General features: G+C 48.7%; 1 protein-coding gene across 3 annotated transcripts in view; it reads left to right on the top strand.

Moving 5' to 3' along the window:
• Positions 1 to 303: 303 nt before the first annotated feature.
• LOC119969049 (stromal cell-derived factor 2-like) overlaps positions 304 to 20,718 on the top strand; it is a 141,275-nt gene continuing 120,860 nt past the window's right edge. For all 3 annotated transcript variants that reach the window (XR_005461289.1, XR_005461290.1, XM_038802222.1), the window contains exon 1: positions 304 to 670. Coding sequence is in view for 1 of the 3 variants with exons in the window: in XM_038802222.1 (XP_038658150.1) it covers positions 354 to 670 (317 nt within the window). In the remaining 2 variants the exon portion in view is untranslated. The remainder of the gene's footprint in view (positions 671 to 20,718) is intronic.

The following is a 20,718-nucleotide window of genomic DNA, read 5'->3' on the forward strand; positions in this document are numbered from 1 at the left end:
CCTCCCACTGTGTCATATAAACTTCGCCCCATCACCATAGCTCAGGGTTTTTCAAACTCAGGATTGCGACCCGCGGGTGGGTTGCGGGCAGGTGTTGGGAGGGTCGCTGAGTGATCGGTTGTGGCGTTCCGATTTCGGGAAGAAGACCCCTAAGACAGCAACCAGCTTTTAAGAATTCCGGCTGCGGGCAGTCCCTGATTGGTTGCGTGTTTGAGGGGGAGGAGCGGCGCGAGGCAGGGCTGTGTGCTGGTCACCGTGCGTGGGGGTGGGGTCAGGGACTGATGGGCATCCACATAGGCGTGCGATGCTCACAGTGGTGGCTCCAGTTTGGAGTTCCGGTGCCCGTCCTCTGCATGCTGCTCAGTTCATCCTCTGCCACCAATCGGCAGTGTGCGACCTGTGGCTCCGTGGTCAAACTGTTCAATGGCCAGCAGCACGTCCACTTGCATTCCCAGAATGTGAAGTACTGGTCGGGAAGTTGTCAGCAGTCTGTGACTGGAGTGGTGCAGCTACTGGACAGTGAGAGGGAAGCCAGGCCAGGTTGGTCGGCGAGGAATACCAATAAAGCGAGGCCAGTCAGGAGGGCTGACACGTCAACATTGGAAGAAACCTACACAGTCACAACTTTGTGTTGCCACTCTCTGGAAACCAGTGCAATGCTGTGGAACCAGTAAGAAACATTGTGACATTATCTGTGTTTGGCAAGTTACTTCATCTCCTCTAAAGTCATAGTTTGTAAAGTCAGAACAAAGAAGTACAAAGGTGATTTCTTGGGATATGGCTTTAATTCTGGCAATGCAAATCAGGATGCAAAGCCCATGGACTGGATTCTCTGGTTGGTGACACCGAAATCGCGTTCGGCGACTAGCCGGAGAATTAAAGTTCCTGACCAAATCGGGATGGTGCCGCTTTCGTGATGCTCCGCCCCCTCCAAAGCGGACATTGCCTGAGGCTGGTCCCCGATGCTCCGCCTCTGACAGGCCGAGTTCCCTACGGCATCGGCCGCGTGTGGTCTCATCCATCGGGAACTTGGTGTGGCGGCTGCGGACTCAATCCAGTGGCGTCACAGTCATGAGAGGGCTGATCCATGGGCATGGGAGACTTTATCAGGGTCTGGGGACACCGTGGTAGGTGGTACAGAACGCACAAACCGGCCAAAGGAGGGACACTATTTTGTGGGCAGGGTCCGCGAGCGGCCTCCATCATGCAGCACGGCGCGGCCGCTGCAGGCCACCACCATGAGCATGCACGGCCACGGACCCGGCAATTCTCCGGGCCATATCGGCAGGTAGAGCCGGGTGCTCTGTGCTGCCGGCATGCTAGTCCCCAGCCAAACGACGGATCGGTGGCTGTTTTACGCCTTTTTTTGGCATAAAATGCCACCGTTCCCACGCCGGTGTGAGGACATAGCCTCAGAATCAGAGAATCCAGCCGCATGTGTGTTATATGTTGGGAAATACTGGCAAATGGAAGTATAAGACCCTCAAATCTTCAAAGGCATTTGAAGAATAAGCGTGGCAAGTTCGAGGACAAACCTTTTGATTTTTTCAAAGGATGCAGCGGGAACTTGGATCGTCAACTGAAGTCCTTAGTAGAAATGTAACATTGAATGAGAAAACAAGTGAGATCATGAGGACCATGCTGGCCGACCTTCGCACACACCATTATTGCTTACCTTTAATGTGGCAGGTGAGCCTGCTCGGTCGCGAACGTCGGCAGACATTGGTCCCGAAGTTCCGTTGGTTGGTAAAAGTGGGTTCCAGGAAATATTTTTAAAAACACTGCCATAGATGGTCCTATATTTTATTTTACCCTCCCTTCTGTCAACCTTCAATTTCCCCCAGTCATTTAGGTGCATTCACCCTTATCTTGGATATTCCCACTCTTTCACCTGAGTCCTTGCCCATTCGCCTCTCCATGCCCAGCCTAATTGCCACACTGCCCCTTAACCATTTCACCTGCTCTTATCGCCTAAGAAGCTCACCTCATGAGAACATTAATTTCTCTTGTGTTAACATGCAACTCCCATATTTCCTTGATCCCCTTTCCCCCATCCCTGCTTCTTGTTGTCTGCCTTCCATCCCCAAGATGCGACTAGGGCCTTTTCACAGTAACTTCATTGAAGCCTACTCGTGACAATAAGCAATTTTTAATTTTTTTTTTCTACCAACCAAACAGCCACACCCTCTTCGTCCATCCCTGTCTAACACCCCTGACGGTTAGCTACAACACTGAGGTTCACACTGCACTTTCCCTGCCTGTGCACGACAGTGTTCCTGCCGTGAGCTTGTGTCTCTGCCTCCCTTGGGCAGGCTCCTTGCCACGGACCGGCTACCTCCCTTCAACAGGAACCTGGCACCATCCATTCTCAATCCACTTTTTCCACTGCCATTGTATTGCCCTAATAATTACAGCTACTCTAGCTCATTGTTTTCCCTCTTTATCTTTTCTAAATCTATTTTACCCGGCAATGTTTAATTCCTGGTCCCCTGTTCTTTCTGTCTCAGTAACCCCTAGCATGTCTCAGTAACCCCTATCATATCTCAGTAATGCCTACCATGTCTCAGTAACTACTGCCATGTCTCCGTAACTACTACCATGCCTCAGTAATTGCTAACATGTCTCAGTAACTGCGGCAATATCTGTTTATTTCCAACGCATAATTAATTACAGTTTCCCTGTGCACATACACTGTGCATTGCTCTTTGCCAACAAATTAATCCATTTTAATCAGATTTTCTCTTACATTATGTTTAATCATTTTTAAAACTTCCTATCAATCTGACAATGTATTCCCTTGCCAACAATATCCTGCCTTATTTTGTTCTTTCCTACCTGCCTTGTTTGTTAACATTTAGGGTGCTTATGTTTCTTGTACAGGTTTTCCGCCATCTAACTAATTTAAAGCCTATGCTATCTTCCCATTTACCCTTACCGCTAAGGTAAGGGTCCCATCCTCATTCACGTGGAGCCCATCCCATCAGTACAGCTCCTCCATGACCCGGAACACATGTCAGTGTTGCATGGAAAGCATCCCCTCTCCTTCCCACACCAACCCTTTAGCTATGATTTGTCTGCTCCTCTGCTAACATGCATGTGGTTGGGACAATAATATAGAGATTCTGAATGTAAAAGTCCTGCTTTTTAAAATTTAGAGCCTAACTCATGATTCTTCTTCTGCAAGATCACCTCCCTGCTCCTACCTATGCAATTTGTTCCAACAATAACTACATTTACTTTGACAAAGAGTCATCGGACTCGAAACGTTAGCTCTTTTCTCTCCCTACAGATGCTGCCAGACTTGCTGAGATTTTCCAGCATTTTCCCTTTCATTGCATTTACCCCCTCCCTTTCCAAGTTCTTCTCCATGCAGTCACCATATCCCTTATGCTGGTACTAGGTATGGCAGCCATCTTGTTAGGTGCTGAGCAATAGTCTCTTCTTTCAGAACAAAAAGCTTTTAAAATTCTGCAAACATAATTTTAAGCGAGGTAAGAGTGTTTTAGTAACATATTGAACTTTTACTTAATATTTACATCTGTTTATCTTTACTGAAGTGCTTGCAAATCATAAATTGTTTCTTTAATTTATTTTAAAACCAATTTTGTCTTACAATCTCTCCTTTCATTCAGTGTAGTGCTGGGAGGGCAATGAAAATGATTTAATTTTCCATTTTACTGTGATGCTACATTTTTGAAACCGCAGTGTCAAAACTAATGAATTCAAATGATAGCCCCACTGTATATATGTTTTACCATGTGCCTGTGACTCCAAAGTTAACAACTGCTTCACTGTCTATCAAGATTCTACAATTAAGTAAAATTTGATTAGTTGTGAGGAGCCTTTGATCAAAGAAAAATCATTTTGATTTTGACATTCACAGTGGGCTAAACAGCTGGCTTGTAATGCAGAACAGGACCCAGCAGCGCGGGTTCAATTCCCGTACTGGCCTCCCCGAACAGAATGTCAGAATGTGGCGACTAGGGGCTTTTCACAGGAACTTCATTGAAGCCTACTTGTGACAATAAGCAATTATTATTATTTTAATTTTAAAATAAGACCTTTTGACCTCAGGGGTACACATGGAGAATGTAAAGTTATATACTCCCCTTTCAAATGCTGTCTCATTCTTCCTGTGCATTACCTGAGATTTTAGGGACATGCAACTCTGTAAATCTTTGAACTTAAACATGAAAAATAAAACAATTTGGTTTAATTTTACATTCCTTGACTTTGCAATTGATAAAATGATTAACCTAAAAAGTATAGAAAACAAAAATAAATGATATTTTAGTATGACTATTTTCTTCAGACCAACCAGAGAACCACTTCTCCAACATTAATTGAAGGGTGACTTTATGCGTCCATTACAGGAACATTCGTCATCAGCAAATTCCACACCCAGTCACAGATATACTCTTCCATCTTAACTTCGCCCTAAATTACTAAGGCAATATTTACTCTCTTTCTCGATCCGGACCCACTCCCCAGGCCACATTTCCAGTTAACATGAGGTATTCTTCACTGCCCCCTCCATTCTCAAAAGCACTGACCGGGATTTCTTCGAAATCCCGGGCAAGTGTTGGCGCCGGCATCAAAACAGGCGTGCACAATGCCGGCATCAATGGGCCTCTAGGCCCAGGCATTCACCCCTTCCTAGGGAGCTGGAACGGCATTGGAGTGCTGTGCGCTGCTCCGACGGCGAAAGCCGGCCCGCCAAGGCCGCCGCGGGTCCGCACATGTGCACCACAGCTGCCATGGTTCCGCGCATGTGTGCCACGGCCGTCTCAGCGCTGGCCCGCAGGAAACATGGCGGAACCGTACAGGGGCCCGGCGCGGAGGAACATAGGCCCCCCCCCAGGATGAGCCCGCCCGCCGATCGGTTGCCCCCGATCGTGGGCCTGGCCACCGTGGAGGCCCCCCCTGGAGTCGCCCACCCCCCCCCCCCCCCCCCCCCCCCCCCCATCACCAGGACGGCCCCCACAGCCAGAACGCCGAGGTCCTGCCGGGTAGGACCATACCTTAAATGGCGGTGGCAGGACTCGGCGGGCACTCGGCCTGTCGAGCACGGAATCGACTGCCCGACATCAGAGTGGCATGGTGGGATACGCGCGCCCTCCCCCCCCCCCCCCCCCCCACCCCGTCGATTTTCCAACCCAGCGTGGGATCGGAGAATCCCATCCAACTGTCTATATTAATGTTGCTAACCCTCCATGTTGTCCTCCAAGATACCTGAATGTGAAACCCAGGTCACAAATCCTACGAAAATCATTCATTTAGTTTGTACATTTTAGTTAATAAAATGTTGAATTTGAAATTAAGGGTGTTTGGGGAGTTGAGAGGTCTCATGATGAACTCTTAGGGGATACAGCAATAAGAATTGGTTACCCTTTCCATACTCTAGGCAGGTTTCCCAGATCTGCAAAATCTATTACAAGATCAGGAATTCCATCTTGCTTCTCATGGCACCGCAGGAGACAAATTCAACTGATGAGTGTGTTAAAATGAAGAAACAGCATGGAGTACAAGTTGGAATTAGAAATCATGAAACTACCGAGGTTTAGAACAAATCATTCAGCCCATTACATCAATGTCATCCAATTGCTAAAAAATCCGTAATTAATCACAACTGCTTCTGTTCTCAACCATTACCTTGTATTTTCTCTGTTTCAATTAATTATCTAGTTTTACCTTAATTCAAAGGATGGCCCATGTATCTGTGACATCACAAATATGCCACATTACTGTGGGTGGCCAAAGAGAAGCAGGAAGAGTGTGCACATGATTTCATTAGGATAGAACGAAGATAGCAGGTGTGTTCTTGGTTAAAGGTGCCATTGGCTTCGCACATGCCTTAGATGGAGCATTTCGGAAATGTACCATGTACAAAAGGTTCCACTTCCTGAATGGGAAATTGGTATGTTTTCCAGCACATCATGAAGTCAATGTCCAGCAGTCATGATGCCTTTTATTCGACTATCCTATCAGTATTTGAACCATAATACCAAACCAGAGCCTGGCTGTTTGATGATAAGGGTAAACTGATAAACACGCGGTTCTTAGCTCTGGTGCGCAACCTAACCACGCTTATAATGAGGTACGTTACCATACAGCATGTCATCAAACAGATCATTGGGATGCCTGAGCAATGCATCTGCTGCCTGAATCATATTGAAGGAGTCCTGCAGTACTAGGTGGAGTGTATGTCATAATTTGGTGCAGTCTGCTGTCTCCTGCACAACATTGCTAAGGGACAGATTTGGAACAACATGATATGCTTTTCTGCAGCTCTACCAGAAGGGCCGAGTGAGGATCAAAATTCTGTTTCCTGTCTCTTTCATCAAACAAGTCCCTTAAGACTTTTGTGAGTATGTGTTTAATACTCTATTAGAAATGTTTTAGTTAGAGATACTTTCAGATTTCCATCCAGAAAAAGCCCTTCGGCCATCGAGTCTGTGCCGGTCAAAAACAACCACATTACTATTCTAATCCCATTTCCCAGCACTTGGCCCATAGACTTGTATGCCTTGAGATCGCAATTACACATCTAAATACTTCTTAAATGGTATGAGGATCTCACCCTCCACCACCCTGTCAGTCAGTGAGTTCCATACTCCCACCAACCTCTGGGCAAAAAAGGTTCCCCTCTCATCTCCTCTAAACCGCCTACCCCTTACCTCAAATCAACGCCCCCTGATATTTGATCCCTCCACCAAGGGGAAAGGCTTTTTACTGTCTACTTCATCTATGCCCCTCATAAATTTGTACATCTCAATCATGTCACCACCTCAGTCTCCTCCGCTCCAAGTAAAACAATCCAAGTCTATCCAATCTCTCTTCATAACTAAATCTTTCCAGCCAAGGCAACATCCTGGTAAATCTCCTCTGGACACTTTCAAGTGCAATCACACCCCTCCTATAATGTGGATTCCAGAAATGTACACAATACTCTTAGCTGTGGTCGAGCAAAGTTTTGTACAGTTCCAGCATAACCTCCATGCTCTTAAACTCTATGCTCATCTAATAAAGGCAAGTATGCCACATGCCTTCACTGTATCTACCTGCTCTGCTCTCTTAAGTGACAGGTTTACATGCACACCAAGGTCCCTCCTATCCTCGGTGTTTCCCAGGGTCCTGCCATTTATCATGTAATCCCTTGCCTTGTTTGTCCCACCCAAGTTCTTCACCTTACACTTATCCAGACTGAATTCCATTTGTCACTGGTCATCCCATCTGACCAGCCCATCTATATCCTCCAGTAATTGAAGGCTATTCAGTATTTACCACCTTGTGGTAGTATGACTAGAGGTACTACGGTACCTGGGAGTGTGAGCTGCTATTGGTGGAGAAGGCTCGCTGCTCATTGGCCCAAGTGTTGCTTTCTCATTGGTCAAGATGAAGATAGCTCCGCCCACGAGGTGGAGTATAAGAACCTGTGTTTCCCAGCAGCCATCGTTCTTTCTGTACTCAAGCTGCTGGGGAAACATCTTGTAGATTAAACCCTTCAATTCGGACTACTCCTTCGTTTCTGTGGTTATTGATCGTGCATCAATTTAATCTACAAGATTTTAAAGGATGGAGCTCCTCATCCAGCCGGAGTGTCTACGCCTCAGCCCCCATGCAGCTAATGCAGCAGCCACATTCAAGCACTGGCTGGCTTGTTTCGACAGCTACCTCAGTACGGCGGAAAACGTACTGACGAGGGAGCAGAAACTGCACATCCTCCACTTGTGCGTCAGCACCGCCATCTACACGTTCATCGAAGACACGACCGACTACAACGCGGCCATGGAACTGCTCAAAGGACACTTCATCTGGCCGGTAAATCAAGTTTACCCTCGGTACTTACTGTCCACAAGGCAGCAGATCCCTGGTGAGTCGTTGGACGATTTTTACCGTGCCCTCCTCGTGCTGGGGAGGATATGCGGCTGCCCACAAGTGTCGGCTAGTGAGCACACTGAACTCCTCATCCGAGACGCTTTTGTTGCGGGCATGCAGTCCCCACAGATCTGCCAGAGACTGTTAGAAAGGGAAACCTTGAGCCTCACGGAGGCGTAGACCGTCGCTACCTTCCTAGATGTCGCGAACAGAAACGCCCGCTCATACGCCCCCGACCGCGCGGTGGCCCCCTAGGCAGCATGGAATTCAGCCTCTCTCTCCCCCACAGACTTGGACTCCCCCCAGACCTGTGCCGCAGGACGCCCCGAAAAACCCACAGGGCCCCGTTGCTCTATTTGCGGCCAGGCGAAACACCCCCGACAACGTTGCCCAGCCCGATCGGCAACTTGCAAGGGCTGCGGGAAGAAAGGCCACTTTTTGTCCGTCTGCCAGGCCAAGGCGATCGCTGCGGTCCCGGGCAGCGACCGCGGTACACCCCCTCCTCTCTCTCCTAGGGCCCCGTGCGGCCCGCGAACCTTGCTGCCCCCATCCCCCAATGCCACGTGCGGCCTCTGGGCGCTGCCATTTTGTGCTTCCGACGCCACGTGCGGGGGACGGGCGCTGCCATTTTGTCCACCCCCCACCATGTGCAACCGATGGGCGCCGCCACCTTGGATCGGCTCCGAGGACCCCGCGGGTGACTACGCACCGCCCGATGACGACTCTGACTATCTGCCACGACTCGTTTCAGTCACTCTGGACCAGTCTCGACCCCGCACCCTCTCCAAGGCAACAACGAAGGTCCTGCTCAATGGGCGCAAAACAACTTGCCTACTGGACTCCGGGAGCACGGAGAGTTTCGTGCACCCTACCACGGTAAGATGCTGCGCTCTCCCTGTCTATCCGGTCAAGCAAATAATCGCCCTGGCCTCTGGCTCCCATTCAGTGGAGATCACAGGGTTTTGTTTAGCGGACCTCACGGTGCAGGGGAGGGAGTTTAAAAACTACAGACTCTACGTCCTCCCCCACCTCTGCGCGGCCGCACTCCTGGAGTTAGGCTTTCAGTGTAACCTCCAGAGCCTAATATTTAAATTTGGCGGCCCTATGCCTCCCCTCACTGTCTGCAGCTTCGCGACCCTCAAGGTCGATCCCCCGTCCTTGTTTGAAAACCTCACCCCGGATTGCAAACCTGTCGCCACCAGGAGCAGACGGTACAGTGCCCAGGACCGGGTCTTCATCAGGTCCGAGGTCCAACAGCTTATTAAGGAAGGGGTCATCGAGGCTAGTAACAGCCCCTGGCGAGCACAAGTTCTGGTCGTTAAGACCGGGGAGAAGAATAGGATGGTCATAGACTACAGTCAGACCATCAACAGGTTTACGCAGCTGGACGTGTACCCTCTCCCCCGTATATCCGACCTGGTCAACAGGATCGCACAGTACAAGGTCTTCTCCACGGTGGACCTCAAGTCCGCATACCACCAGCTCCCCATCCGCGCAAGCGATCGCAAGTACACTGCGTTCGAAGCGGACGTGTGGCTCTACCACTTTTTAAGGGTTCCTTTCGCTGTCACAAACGGGGTCTCGGTCTTCCGAAGAGAGATGGACCGAATGGTCGACCGATATGGTTTACGGGCAACTTTCCCGTATCTCGATAATGTCACCACCTGCGGCCACGATCAGCAGGACCATGACACCAATCTCCGCAAATTCCTCCAAACCGCAAAACTCCTGAATTTGACTTATAGCACCGACCGTCTAGCCATCCTCGGCTATTTGGTGCGAAATGGAGTGATAGGCCCCGACCCGGAACGCATGCGCCCCCTGATAGAGCTCCCTCTCCCCCACTGCTCCAAGGCCCTGCAGCGCTGCCTCGGCTTCTTCGCGTATTACGCCCAGTGGGTCCCCAACTACGCCGACAAAGCCCGTCCCCGCATCCAAACAGCCACGTTCCCCCGTCGATGGAGGTCCGCCAGGCCTTCAGCCGCATCAAAGCGGATATCGCAAAGGCCACGATGCGCGCTATCGATGAGTCCCTCCCCTTCCAGGTCGAGAGCGACGTGTCTGACGTAGCTCTGGCAGCCACCCTCAACCAAGCAGGCAGACCCGTGGCCTTCTTCTCCCGTACCCTCCATGCTTCCGAAATCCTCCACTCCTCGGTTGAGAAGGAAGCACAGGCCATAGTAGAAGCTGTGCGACACTGGAGGCATTATCTGGCCGGCAAAAAGTTCACCCTCCTCACAGACCAATGGTCGGTGGCTTTCATGTTTGACAATGCACAGAGGGGCAAGATAAAAAAAACGACAAGATCTTGTGGTGGAGGATCGAGTTATCCACCTACAACTACGACATCTTGTATCGTTCTGGGAAGCTGAACGAGCCTCCCGATGCCCTGTCCCGCGGCACCTGTGTCAATGCACAAATGGACCGCCTCCGAGCCCTCCACGTGGACCTCTGCCACCCGGGGGTCACCCGCTTCTTTCATTTTGTAAAGATCCGCAACCTGCCCTACTCCATCGAGGAGGTCAGGACAGTCACGAGGAACTGCCACATCTGCGCGGAGTACAAGCCGCCCCGAAAAAGCGTATCTGATAAAGGCTTCCCGTCCCTTTGAACACCTCAGCATGGATTTCAAAGGTCCCCTCCCCTCTACCAACCGCAACACATACTTCCTCAACATGATTGACGAGTACTCCCGCTTCCCGTCCGCCATCCCCTGCCCCGACATGACCACACCCACTATCATAAAAGCCCTCCACAGCATTTTCTCCCTGTTCTGATTCCCCGCTTACATACACAGCGAAAGGGGGTCCTCCTTTATGAGTGACGAACTGCGTCAATTCCTGCTCAGCAGGGGCATTGCCTCAAGCAGGACGACCAGTTATAACCCCCGGGGTAACGGACAGGTCGAGAGGGAAAACGGCACGGTCTGGAAGACCGTCCTACTGGCCCTATGGTCCGGAAATCTCCCAGTCCCCCACTGGTAGGAGGTCCTCCCAGACGCCCTCCACTCCATCCGGTCGCTACTTTGCACGTCTACCAATCAAACGCCTCATGAACGCCTTCTTGTCTTCCGACCTGGCTGGCTGCCCCCGGGCCCATCCTGCTCCGGAAACACATGGGGGCGCACATGCCGAAAGTATAGTTTTGAGTGACTGACATGGAGGATCCCCCACCAGAATGTAACTGAAAGTTGTTTAACTATTTAAAAGCTGAAAGAGTAATCTCCCTGCAGTGAGAGCTGTGCCTGTTCTGTCTAGGAGCCACCTTCCTTTGGTGGCTTAGTCAGAAGCAGGCTATTAAGATTAATCATCCAGGTCAGAAATCCTAAATCATTCACAATACCTTTCTTCTGCCACAGCCCATCACATTGTCTCAAGAATTATTTTATCGAACAAATCACACAAAACTATTCTCCCTCGTGCACTCACTTAATGTTCACCTTTCATTTTCCCTTGCCTGCTCTCGTCCTCCTGCACAGTGCTGGCATAGTGGCTGCAGAATGGCTGAGTTTGAATGGGGGCGATTCCAGATGGTGTTGCAGAACAACTTCAAGCAGCTTTAACAAGCTCAGGTGGATGCAGGGCTCCAAGAAAGTTTCTCACCATCGTATTCTCATGAGCAATTAGGGATGCACAACAAATGCTGCCTTGCCAGTGATGCTCACTTCCCCATGAAAAAAACTAAAGATAAAACTAGAAAACAGAACTTTGGACTCCACAGCCTTGGCGAGCATCAGCAACCTGGGCTGGCTGGTTGACAAGCAAGAGCAAGGCTGTTGGCAGAAGGACAGGTGCTGTCACCTTGAAAGCGGCCAGCAGGTTTATGCTTCATAAATCCACTAGCTGTCCCTCCCTGGGGGAGCTGCTTGAGCAATCTCAGTGATCTGTTGAACGACATATTGCTGGACTGCTGCCAGAGCCTGCAAGTCCTTTGAACACTGAACTCCACAGATATGATGAAAAGAAGTCAAGACTGTATCGGTTCAGTCTAAGCTAATACTGAAAGGATGAGATGTAAAGTGGCTTTTGCTTATGCTGCGAAAGAAGTTCAGACATCAACCATTAAATGCTGCATCATGGTCGTGTCTGCAAGGCTTGAATTTTATGGGGCGCAGAGTGCATTTCTTGTTCACAGTCCTCCACCCCCAACCCTCCCCCGGTTGAAGAGTTACCACCAGTTTTAAATCTGGCTGCTCGGCAGCAATAATGCGGGCAGTCTTAATTTAAAAGTGTGTCTTCTGCTCCTCAAAGTTTGGAGGCTCCGCTCTCGAGGACTGTCAGCCGATTTGATTGGCCAGCAGCTCTGCAGTCACAGCAGTGCCAGGATACAGTGGTGGCCACAGTTGGATTTACATGGAGTCTGAAGAAAACTGGAGATGGATAACAGACTTCATGTAAGTCTGCACATTTTGATTGGGGAGATTTGTGTGACTGCAGTGAGAGCGGATATGGTGGGGAATCAGGTTTTAGAGGCCTGGGGACTGGAGGTGGGGGTGGGGAGTCAAAAATGGGAGGTGTTATCTAAGAGAGGGGGACCCTAATGGGTGCAGGGCATCTCTCTCAAAGGATCCTGGGCAGTATAACCTGCCAGGCATCTCAGCTTTCCCCCACCTTCCCCAGCCACACATATTATTATGGCAAAGGCAGAATGAAGGTTGTTAATGACAGTTAATTAGTTACTCAAGCTCATTTGGAAGTGTTCTCAAGGAGCTGGCCACTTCTACACTGAAGAGCAACATCTCCAAGCTGTGCACAAAGTCCTGTGTCAAGTTGCAGCCAGAATTCTCCATGCTCCCTGACAGAGACAGGAAGCTTTCACTTCAAATTCCCAACATTTCAGGGCCATTCCATACTGGTGAACACCAGCTCCTCCATCCAGTGAGGACACGCAGACTTGCCTGTTCCCTGGTGGTTTGCTCCTGCTAGCTTTGGTCATGCATCAACTAGTCCTGTAAGAGGGAGAGAAATGTGCCAGTGAGTGTGGGGCAATGTGCTTGGGTGATTTGCCTGTCATCGTTGTGTGCAAGCTGTGGGATATGGGTAGGTGACTTACAGCAGATCAGTGTGTGAGTGTGAGGTGAAGCTATGAATGTGCAGTATGAGTCATGGTGATTAATAGAGGATATTAGTAGTTGAGTGAAGTTCCTTGCATTTAATTTCTTCCTTTGCCTTGGTTCAGTTTGTTGTACTCTTGCTCTGAGCCTGAAGGCCCCAGGTTCAAGGCCCACCTCAGACATTGACCACACAAATCAATCTAGTGCAGTACAGCAGCAGTGTTGTGCTTTGGGGGGACTGTTTTACAGATGAGATATTAAACTAAGTGGATGTTAAAGGTCCCAGGGCACTGTTTCAAGGAAGAGCAATGCTGCTGTCTCTTTTGTGCTGGTCAATATTTATCTCTCAATCAACATCACAAAAATATATAATACGGTCAATATAACATTGCCGTTTGTGAGAGTTTACTGTGTGCAAATTGGCTGCCACATTTCCGACATTACAGCAGTGACTACACTTTTAAAAGTACTTCATTGGCTCTAAAGTGTTTTGTGATGTCTGATTGTCACGAAAAGCACTATATAGAAATGCATGTCTCTTTTTCTTGCTCTTTAATGTATTATATGTGCTATTTGTGCATCACTTGTGAAATGGAGACAGAGGGTGAAAGTGGAGCTGAAGCAGAGTGTCATCATTTTAGCAAATGATGGAACAGATGTGTGAGGTCATATGCTGCTCTTGGTCCCATTATGTTTTAGGCAGTTTTGACAAATAAAATAATTTTGGTTTTTATCAAATATTTCATTCTTTTGATTTCCTAAGTACTTCTATGCATTCCTTTTTCTAACTATTTCATGTCTTCTGAAAGCTTGGAGTAGAATGAGTGAATTTATTTTACAAATTGTTCCTTTAAAGCGATAAAAGATAATTGTAATAAAATGGTGGTATTAGGAATATAGTATGTTACCATTATCATTAAATTCAAATTTGAATCATAAATACAGACAGAAAGAGATTTTAGTTGTGTTTCAAGATCTTAGTCTTTATTTTTTCTCTGAAAGGCTGATTTATGCCCCAAAGTACATTTCTCCTAAGTTTCATTGTGCTTGTATCAGTGATTGAGTGAATGAACTAGTGCATCCAGACAGTTACATTTTAAAACATTATTGATGGAAGTAACAGCATTTGAAAATGGATTACCATTTGCATAGGGCAGTCATGTTAAAGCTTTAACGTATTTTTATCAGAGTAATTATTCGCGCTGTGCTACTGAACAGCAGTAAGCCATAATTTTCCTTGCCAGTGCGGCAGATGAACTTCAAATTGCCATGTGGCTCTTGTTGGCCTCAGACCATTTCCCGGGGTCAGCCTCATTGACATTTTTTCAGTGGGCACCTACCTGCATCTGAGTACTCATCTGTGCAGCGGTAGGTGGATGGGTGAGGGTGAAATAGTGACTGTAGGTATGTAGTAAGCTGAAACGAGGCAGGCAACAGCAAAAATTTCTTTTGGCAACCAATATAAAAATGGCCTCCTGCAAATTGATGGCCCGACTTCAATCGTACTCACTCCTGTGGGCATTTAAATTTGACAACACGTTACAGGTGATCCAGCAGCGTGGATGGTTCTGGAGCTCACTCCCCTCCCACACAGATAGGGTTTTTTTTATTCTTTCATGTTTTGTGGGCGTCGGTGGCTGGGCCAGCATTTATTGTCCATCCCTGAGGGCATTGATGTGGGTCTGGAGCCACATGTGGGCCAGACCAGGTAAGGGCAGCAGATTTCCTTCTCTAAAGGACATCAGTGAGCCAGATGGGTTTTTATGGCAATCATTAGACTTTTAATTCCAGATTTCTTACTGAATGCAAATTCCACTCTCTAAACTGGGGGGGTTTAAACCTAGGTCCCGAGCTCCCAGTCTCTGGCTTACTAAGTCCAGCGACAATACCACTACGCCACTGCCTCTCCTTCAGCAGTGAGTTGTTGAAAGATCTTTGGCTGTATTCTCCAGTCACCGACGCCGAAATCGCAGAGTACGCCATGCCACTTGTCCACAGCCTCAGGCCATTGCCTGAGGCCCACCCCCAAGTGCTCCGCCCCCAACCGGTCGAGTTCCCGGCGCCATGTGTCTCTCATGGTCTCACCGTCGGGAACTCAGTGCTGCGGCTGCGGACTCAGTCTAGTGCCGCCACAGTCGGGGGAGGGCCGATCCACAGATAGGGGGGACATTATTCGGGCTGGGGGCACTGTGGTGGAGTGGTCCGGGATGCATGAGCGGCATCCGCCGTGAAGCACAGATAATGTCATTGAGAGCATCCTCACTATGTGTCTGTGTCAGCATAATCGTCACTTGCCTAAACAGGCACGAGCCTCACTGAGGCACTGTGAGGGGCCAAGCTACGGGACTCTGGATATGCCCTTCTCACTGAAGGTGCCACAACCCATCCCTTCTTGCACACTCCCCCAATCTCTCATCTGACCCCTGAACACTTACCGTCCTCCAACACCTGTGCCTCTCCGACACCTGAGGACCTTGCTCCTCACTCACTTTCCAAGGCTAGGCCGTCCATCTCAAACGTGGACAGGATAAGGAAGTTTGGCAACCGACCACATGTTTGTGCACGCTGAACCATTTATGGTGTCTTTTCTCTTGAACGTGAAAGAGTGCATTCATTAGTCCAGACTTTGCCTGCTACACCGTTTCAGCCTCGCAAGCCTCCCAATAACGGCCAAGTTCAAGTGCCCACAGAGTGGAATTCCTCACATTTCTATACATCCAAGATGAACAGCCAAATCTCCCACCCTTGGCATGCTCAGGGATATGGCACTATGCTTGTCTCACCTCTGAATGCCAAAGCATATGCTCAACCTCCAAGATATCTATACTCAATTCCATGCCAGGTTGGTACTCACCTTTGCTGAGTACAGTAGCCCCCTTGACACCCAAAGGGAAGCTGCTGAGAGATGCACTGGAACCAAGTTTGGTGCACCACATCATGACCACTCACCTGGACAGCCATCTTCATGCAGGCCTTCTTTGTCTGGTGGGTGCCCTTCTCTTGCCATCCCGCAGCATGAGTACTTCATGCCAGGCAACCACTGCCTCCACCAGAGTGTGCAAACAGTCATCAGGGAATCATGGGGCAAAGTGCCCAGTGGCTCTGCCCTCCTACCTGCTATTCCCATTGAATTCTTAGGCCATCACATCTGCAAAATTGTGAAATTTCTCCTCCACAACTCTAAATAGCCTTCAGGGAGCTACCTGGGTTCATTTTTGCCCCCTCCAACCTTTTCTGGCTCACCATTGGACCCAGTGCCTGCCACACTCCTGCCCCCAGTCATAGCACTGCACCAGTGTCTGGCCGTGTCTTGTGCAGTAGTCCCTTAATGGGCCAACCAGCAGGATATCGGGTTATTCCATTGTTTGCAGGTGGAAGAGGACACCACGGCCACTTCTGGGCCTGCCACATATGCATGTGTGACAAGTGCAAAATTCAGGCCTAACATTCAAGATAAGTATGAATTCCATGTGAATTAATAGGTGATCTGTGGTCAGATACTTCACACCACGCAAGAGATGATTTATGTGACCAAAACAGAATCCATTGATTTCTCAACAACCTAATTCGACCTTTGTCACCTTGTGCACCAACCAATCTCACGGAAACGTTGTCCTCTCACAATCTCCATCTTTTCCGAATCTCACCTTGGAATTCTCCCCAAAAGTCATTCCCATTCAGAAGGCTTCAACAATGGTGCACCTCGCAGGATTTCAATCTCGCCATCCGCAATTTCTTTCCCCTGGATCTCTGAGCACACTCAAGCTTCACCTTCCAAGTACAATTTCAAATCTTCAGCCATGCCAAGCAGAACACCACTGTTCCCTGGAGCTATTTCCTGAATTTGAAACCTATTAGTCTGCTCCTTTCTTTAACTTCACTTAAAGGCCCTCAATCTGTCCTCTGGCCTCTATCCTTTGCCTGGGGTACCCTTTAGAGATCTCTTCATGCCCCCCCACCCTGTTTTGGGTGTTTCTCCGTGCCCCTGCTGTGTATAGCTCCCTAGGCCACACTTACCATGTTGCCATTCCCTTAAAGGTCATCTGATCCAACTTCGAGTGGCATGGTGGCATAGTGGTTGGCACTGCTCCCTCACAGCACCAGGGACCTGAGTTAAATTCCGGCCATGGGTGACTTGTGTGGAATTTGCATGGGTTTGCATGGGCTTCCTCCGGGTGCTGCGGCTTCATCGCAGTCTAAAGATGTGCATATTGGGTGGATTGGCCATTTTTAAATTGCCCCTTAGTGTTCAAAGATGTGCAGGTTGTGTTATGGGGATAGGGTGGGGACTGGGCCTAGGTAGAGTGCACTATTAGAGGGTCATTGCAGACATGATGGGCCAAATGGCCTCCTGCACTGCAGGGATTCTATGATTCTTGGTGCTAATTTCTTTCCCTTTCTGCGCATGCATGCAGGTCTGACCTAAAGAACACAAAACAACTAAATTGTGCATGTGCGGCCATTTCCCAGCCAGTGCATGGCCAGACTTCTGAATGTATGTATAGGTTTCCCAACAATAATATTTTGATGTGACTTATTTTGTTGAAATTTACTATTTATTGTAGCACAGTGGTTTGCATTGCTGCTTCACAGCGCCAGGGTCCCAAGTTTGATTCCCGGCTTGTGTAACTGTCTGTGCAGTGTCCACATGTTGTCTCCGAGGGTTTCCTCCGGGCACTCCAGTTTCCTCCCACAAGTCCAAAAAGATATGCTTGTCAGGTGAATTGGACATTCTGAATTCTCCCTCCGTGTACACTGTCTTGTGTACTCTCTTGGCGTAGCATAAGCTGCTTCCTTGATGTTCACTCTGACAAAGGAAGGTTCAGACGTGGCGATAACCTTAACACGTTTCTTAAACTATTAACAATTCTCCTACTCGGATTCACCACTACTGTTAATCCTTCGATAGCTATTCAGACTGACGAACCAGTCTGCTACAATCCACGTGGTGGGTGTAATGGTCAATCAATCCTGTGTCTGTACTCACTGAGTGTCTCCACTGGAAAGAGGAAGATCATGTGTGCTGTGTCCTTTATATATGGGTTGGTGTAATGCCCCCCTGTGGTAGTGTACAAGGTATAATAACAGTCATTAAACAATAAGTCCAACTCATTGGTATGAGTCCAAAACCCATCAGTTATCATGGTCGAATGTCTTTCTTGTTGGGTTGGTGAGTTGGTGATTTTGATGGTGGCATGTCCTTGTGAACGCCATCAGTGTCCCTGTGCATAAGGAACCAAAAAGTGGTCAAATCATTTAATTGTCTGATTTGGAGTCTTTTTTTTCTTCCGATGCTTGTGGTAGCGATGTTGGATGGCATCTGTCCTGAAAGCCAGGTTGCCTGTTGGTAGTGCAGCACACGTGAAGTGGCAAGATGCATCATCCTTCCATGGTATGTCATTGTACTGATCTGAGCAGTAACAGCGTCCCTCATGGGCAGAGTTGTACCATGTCGTACCAGACGTAGTTCCATTGGTGTAATCTTTGTCGTGCTTGCTGTCGACGATGTTGTTTTTGGTACGCGTTGTGTCGTTGTCTTTGATATGGTTTTCATAGGTTGTGATGTTGTGTTGGATGGTCCTGTTGTGTTTGCTGCACTCAAGGACCACAGTCTGTGGATAATACGAGTCCTTCACACAGTTACTCGTGTCAGCGTGCTTTGTGGCATCTGCTGTCACCTTGAGCATGCCATCACTGAGTTTGCGGCACTCCCCGTCTGAAGTCAAGTCCGGATTACTTGAATCAGCTTTGGCTTGTGGTTGCTCCCCATCTGTAGTCTGGTCTGTTTCACCTGAGTCAGTGTTGGTTTGTCGATGCTCCCCGTCTGGAGTCTGGTCTGTGTCACCTGAGTCAGTTTTGGTTTGTCGATGCTCCCCGTCTGGAGTCACAGCAGGTTCACTGGAGTCAGCTGAGATTTCTTGATGCTCCACGTCTGGAGTCAAAACATTCAGGGATGCATTTGCTTATGGAGAGGCTCGAGTGAATGAGATTTGAAGTAACGTGGTGTCAGCGGAGTCACCAGTGATCTCACTGTGGTTGTCGAGTGCCTCTGTACACACTAGCTGAGGTCTGTCACATTGCACATCTTGTATGGGAAGTGGGATGATGTCGTCACTTGTCTCACATACAGTGGATAGAGCCTCAGTAGCTTCTTGTCATTCACTTGGGCTGGGTAGACTGTCAGAGTCTTCTTCTGGTGGCTCAAACAATGTGGGTGGACTGTCATAGTCGCTTTGTTGTTCACTGGAGCGTGGTAGACTGTCATAGTCTTCTTACTGTGCACTTGAGCATAGCAGACTGTCAAAAGTCTGCTGCTAGTTGCTCAGAGGAGGTTGCTAGACCCTCATGGTCTTGTTCATGCAAAGACTGCGCTTTGGAGTCTTGCGTTGCTTCTATCGTGGAGGCTGTCCACGAGCTCGCTGTGGAGGCTTGTGTCACTCGAGTCACTTCTTGTTCATGCAAGGACTGCGGTGTGGAGTCTTGCATTACTTCTATCGTGGAGTCTGTCCATGAGCTCGCTGTGAAGGCTTGTGACACTGGAGTCACGTTCTGTGTGGAGACTTGCAGTTAGTTGTCTCACTGTGGAGTCTTTCACCGCTTTCTGTGTAGAGGATGGGACCCTTTGTGGTGAGTGGACCACTCTCTGTGTGGAGTCGGGAACCCTTTGCGGTGCATGGACCACTCTCCGTGTGGCAGCAGGCCACTCTCTGTGGGCTTGTACTGCTCTCTGTCTCTTGGTGTCAGGCCGCAGCATAATCCTGCAATCACGAGTCGGGATGAAAATATATGTTGGGCTGAAGATCCTTAAATCCGAAGAACACATCCACGTCTGTGTTGGATTGTTCACTGTAGAACACATCTCGTTGCGGTTCGGATTTGGTACTGGGGTCGCCATCTCGAATGATGAAACCTCCGTCTGAGTCGTAGTCTTCTAGGACCATATCATCACTTTTTGTGTCGGAGCTGGCATTGGGCTCGTGACGTCCAAAGAAAAAATAAATGTCGGAATCGTAGTATTCAAGGACTGTATCATCTCTTTGGTGCTAACTGCTAGTTGCAGTGTTCTGCGGAGGTTACTTTCAGCTACTAGTTGAATTTCAGGCATTGTGCTGTCGTTCCAGGTGAAAGAATCAGGTTTTACAGCTTTAAATTTTTTTTTTGGTGTTTTTGGACATTTCCCCTTTAAGTGGGTGTGGTCTGGCGCCTCTGACGTCACAAAGCATGTGACGTAGTGGGTAGGAAGTGTTTGCGCATGCGCAGATCGCTGCTCCTTTACTTTGCGCATTTCTCTCAACTGCGCATGCACGGTACCTTTTTCAAGAAGGCCGCCGGTCAAAATTGTCGTTCTCTGCTCCGGGATCTCGATCATCTTGCCTGGGTGTTGTTGCTGGTTGTCACTGTTTGCTGAGTTGCAACTATATGGATTGAAACAGTCACTCGCTGGTACCATGTCTTGTTATGCTCTTGGCATATCATAAGCTGCTTCCTTGATGTTCACTCTGACAAAGGAAGGTTCAGACGTGGAGATAACTTCAACACGTTTATTAAACTATTAACAATTCTCCTACTTGGATTCGCCTCTACTGTTAATCCTTCGATAGCTACTCAGACTGACGAACTAGTCTGCTACAATCCACGTGGTGGGTGTGATGTTCAATCAACCCTGTGTCTGTACTCACTGAGTGTCTCCACTGGAAAGAGGAAGATCATGTGTGCTGTGTCCTTTATATATGAGTTGGTGTAATGCCCCCCTGTGGTAGTGTCACCTCTGTGTGTATCGTGAATGC

The sequence above is a fragment of the Scyliorhinus canicula genome, chromosome 7 (assembly GCF_902713615.1).
Source record: "Scyliorhinus canicula chromosome 7, sScyCan1.1, whole genome shotgun sequence".
Classification (NCBI taxonomy): domain Eukaryota; kingdom Metazoa; phylum Chordata; class Chondrichthyes; order Carcharhiniformes; family Scyliorhinidae; genus Scyliorhinus; species Scyliorhinus canicula.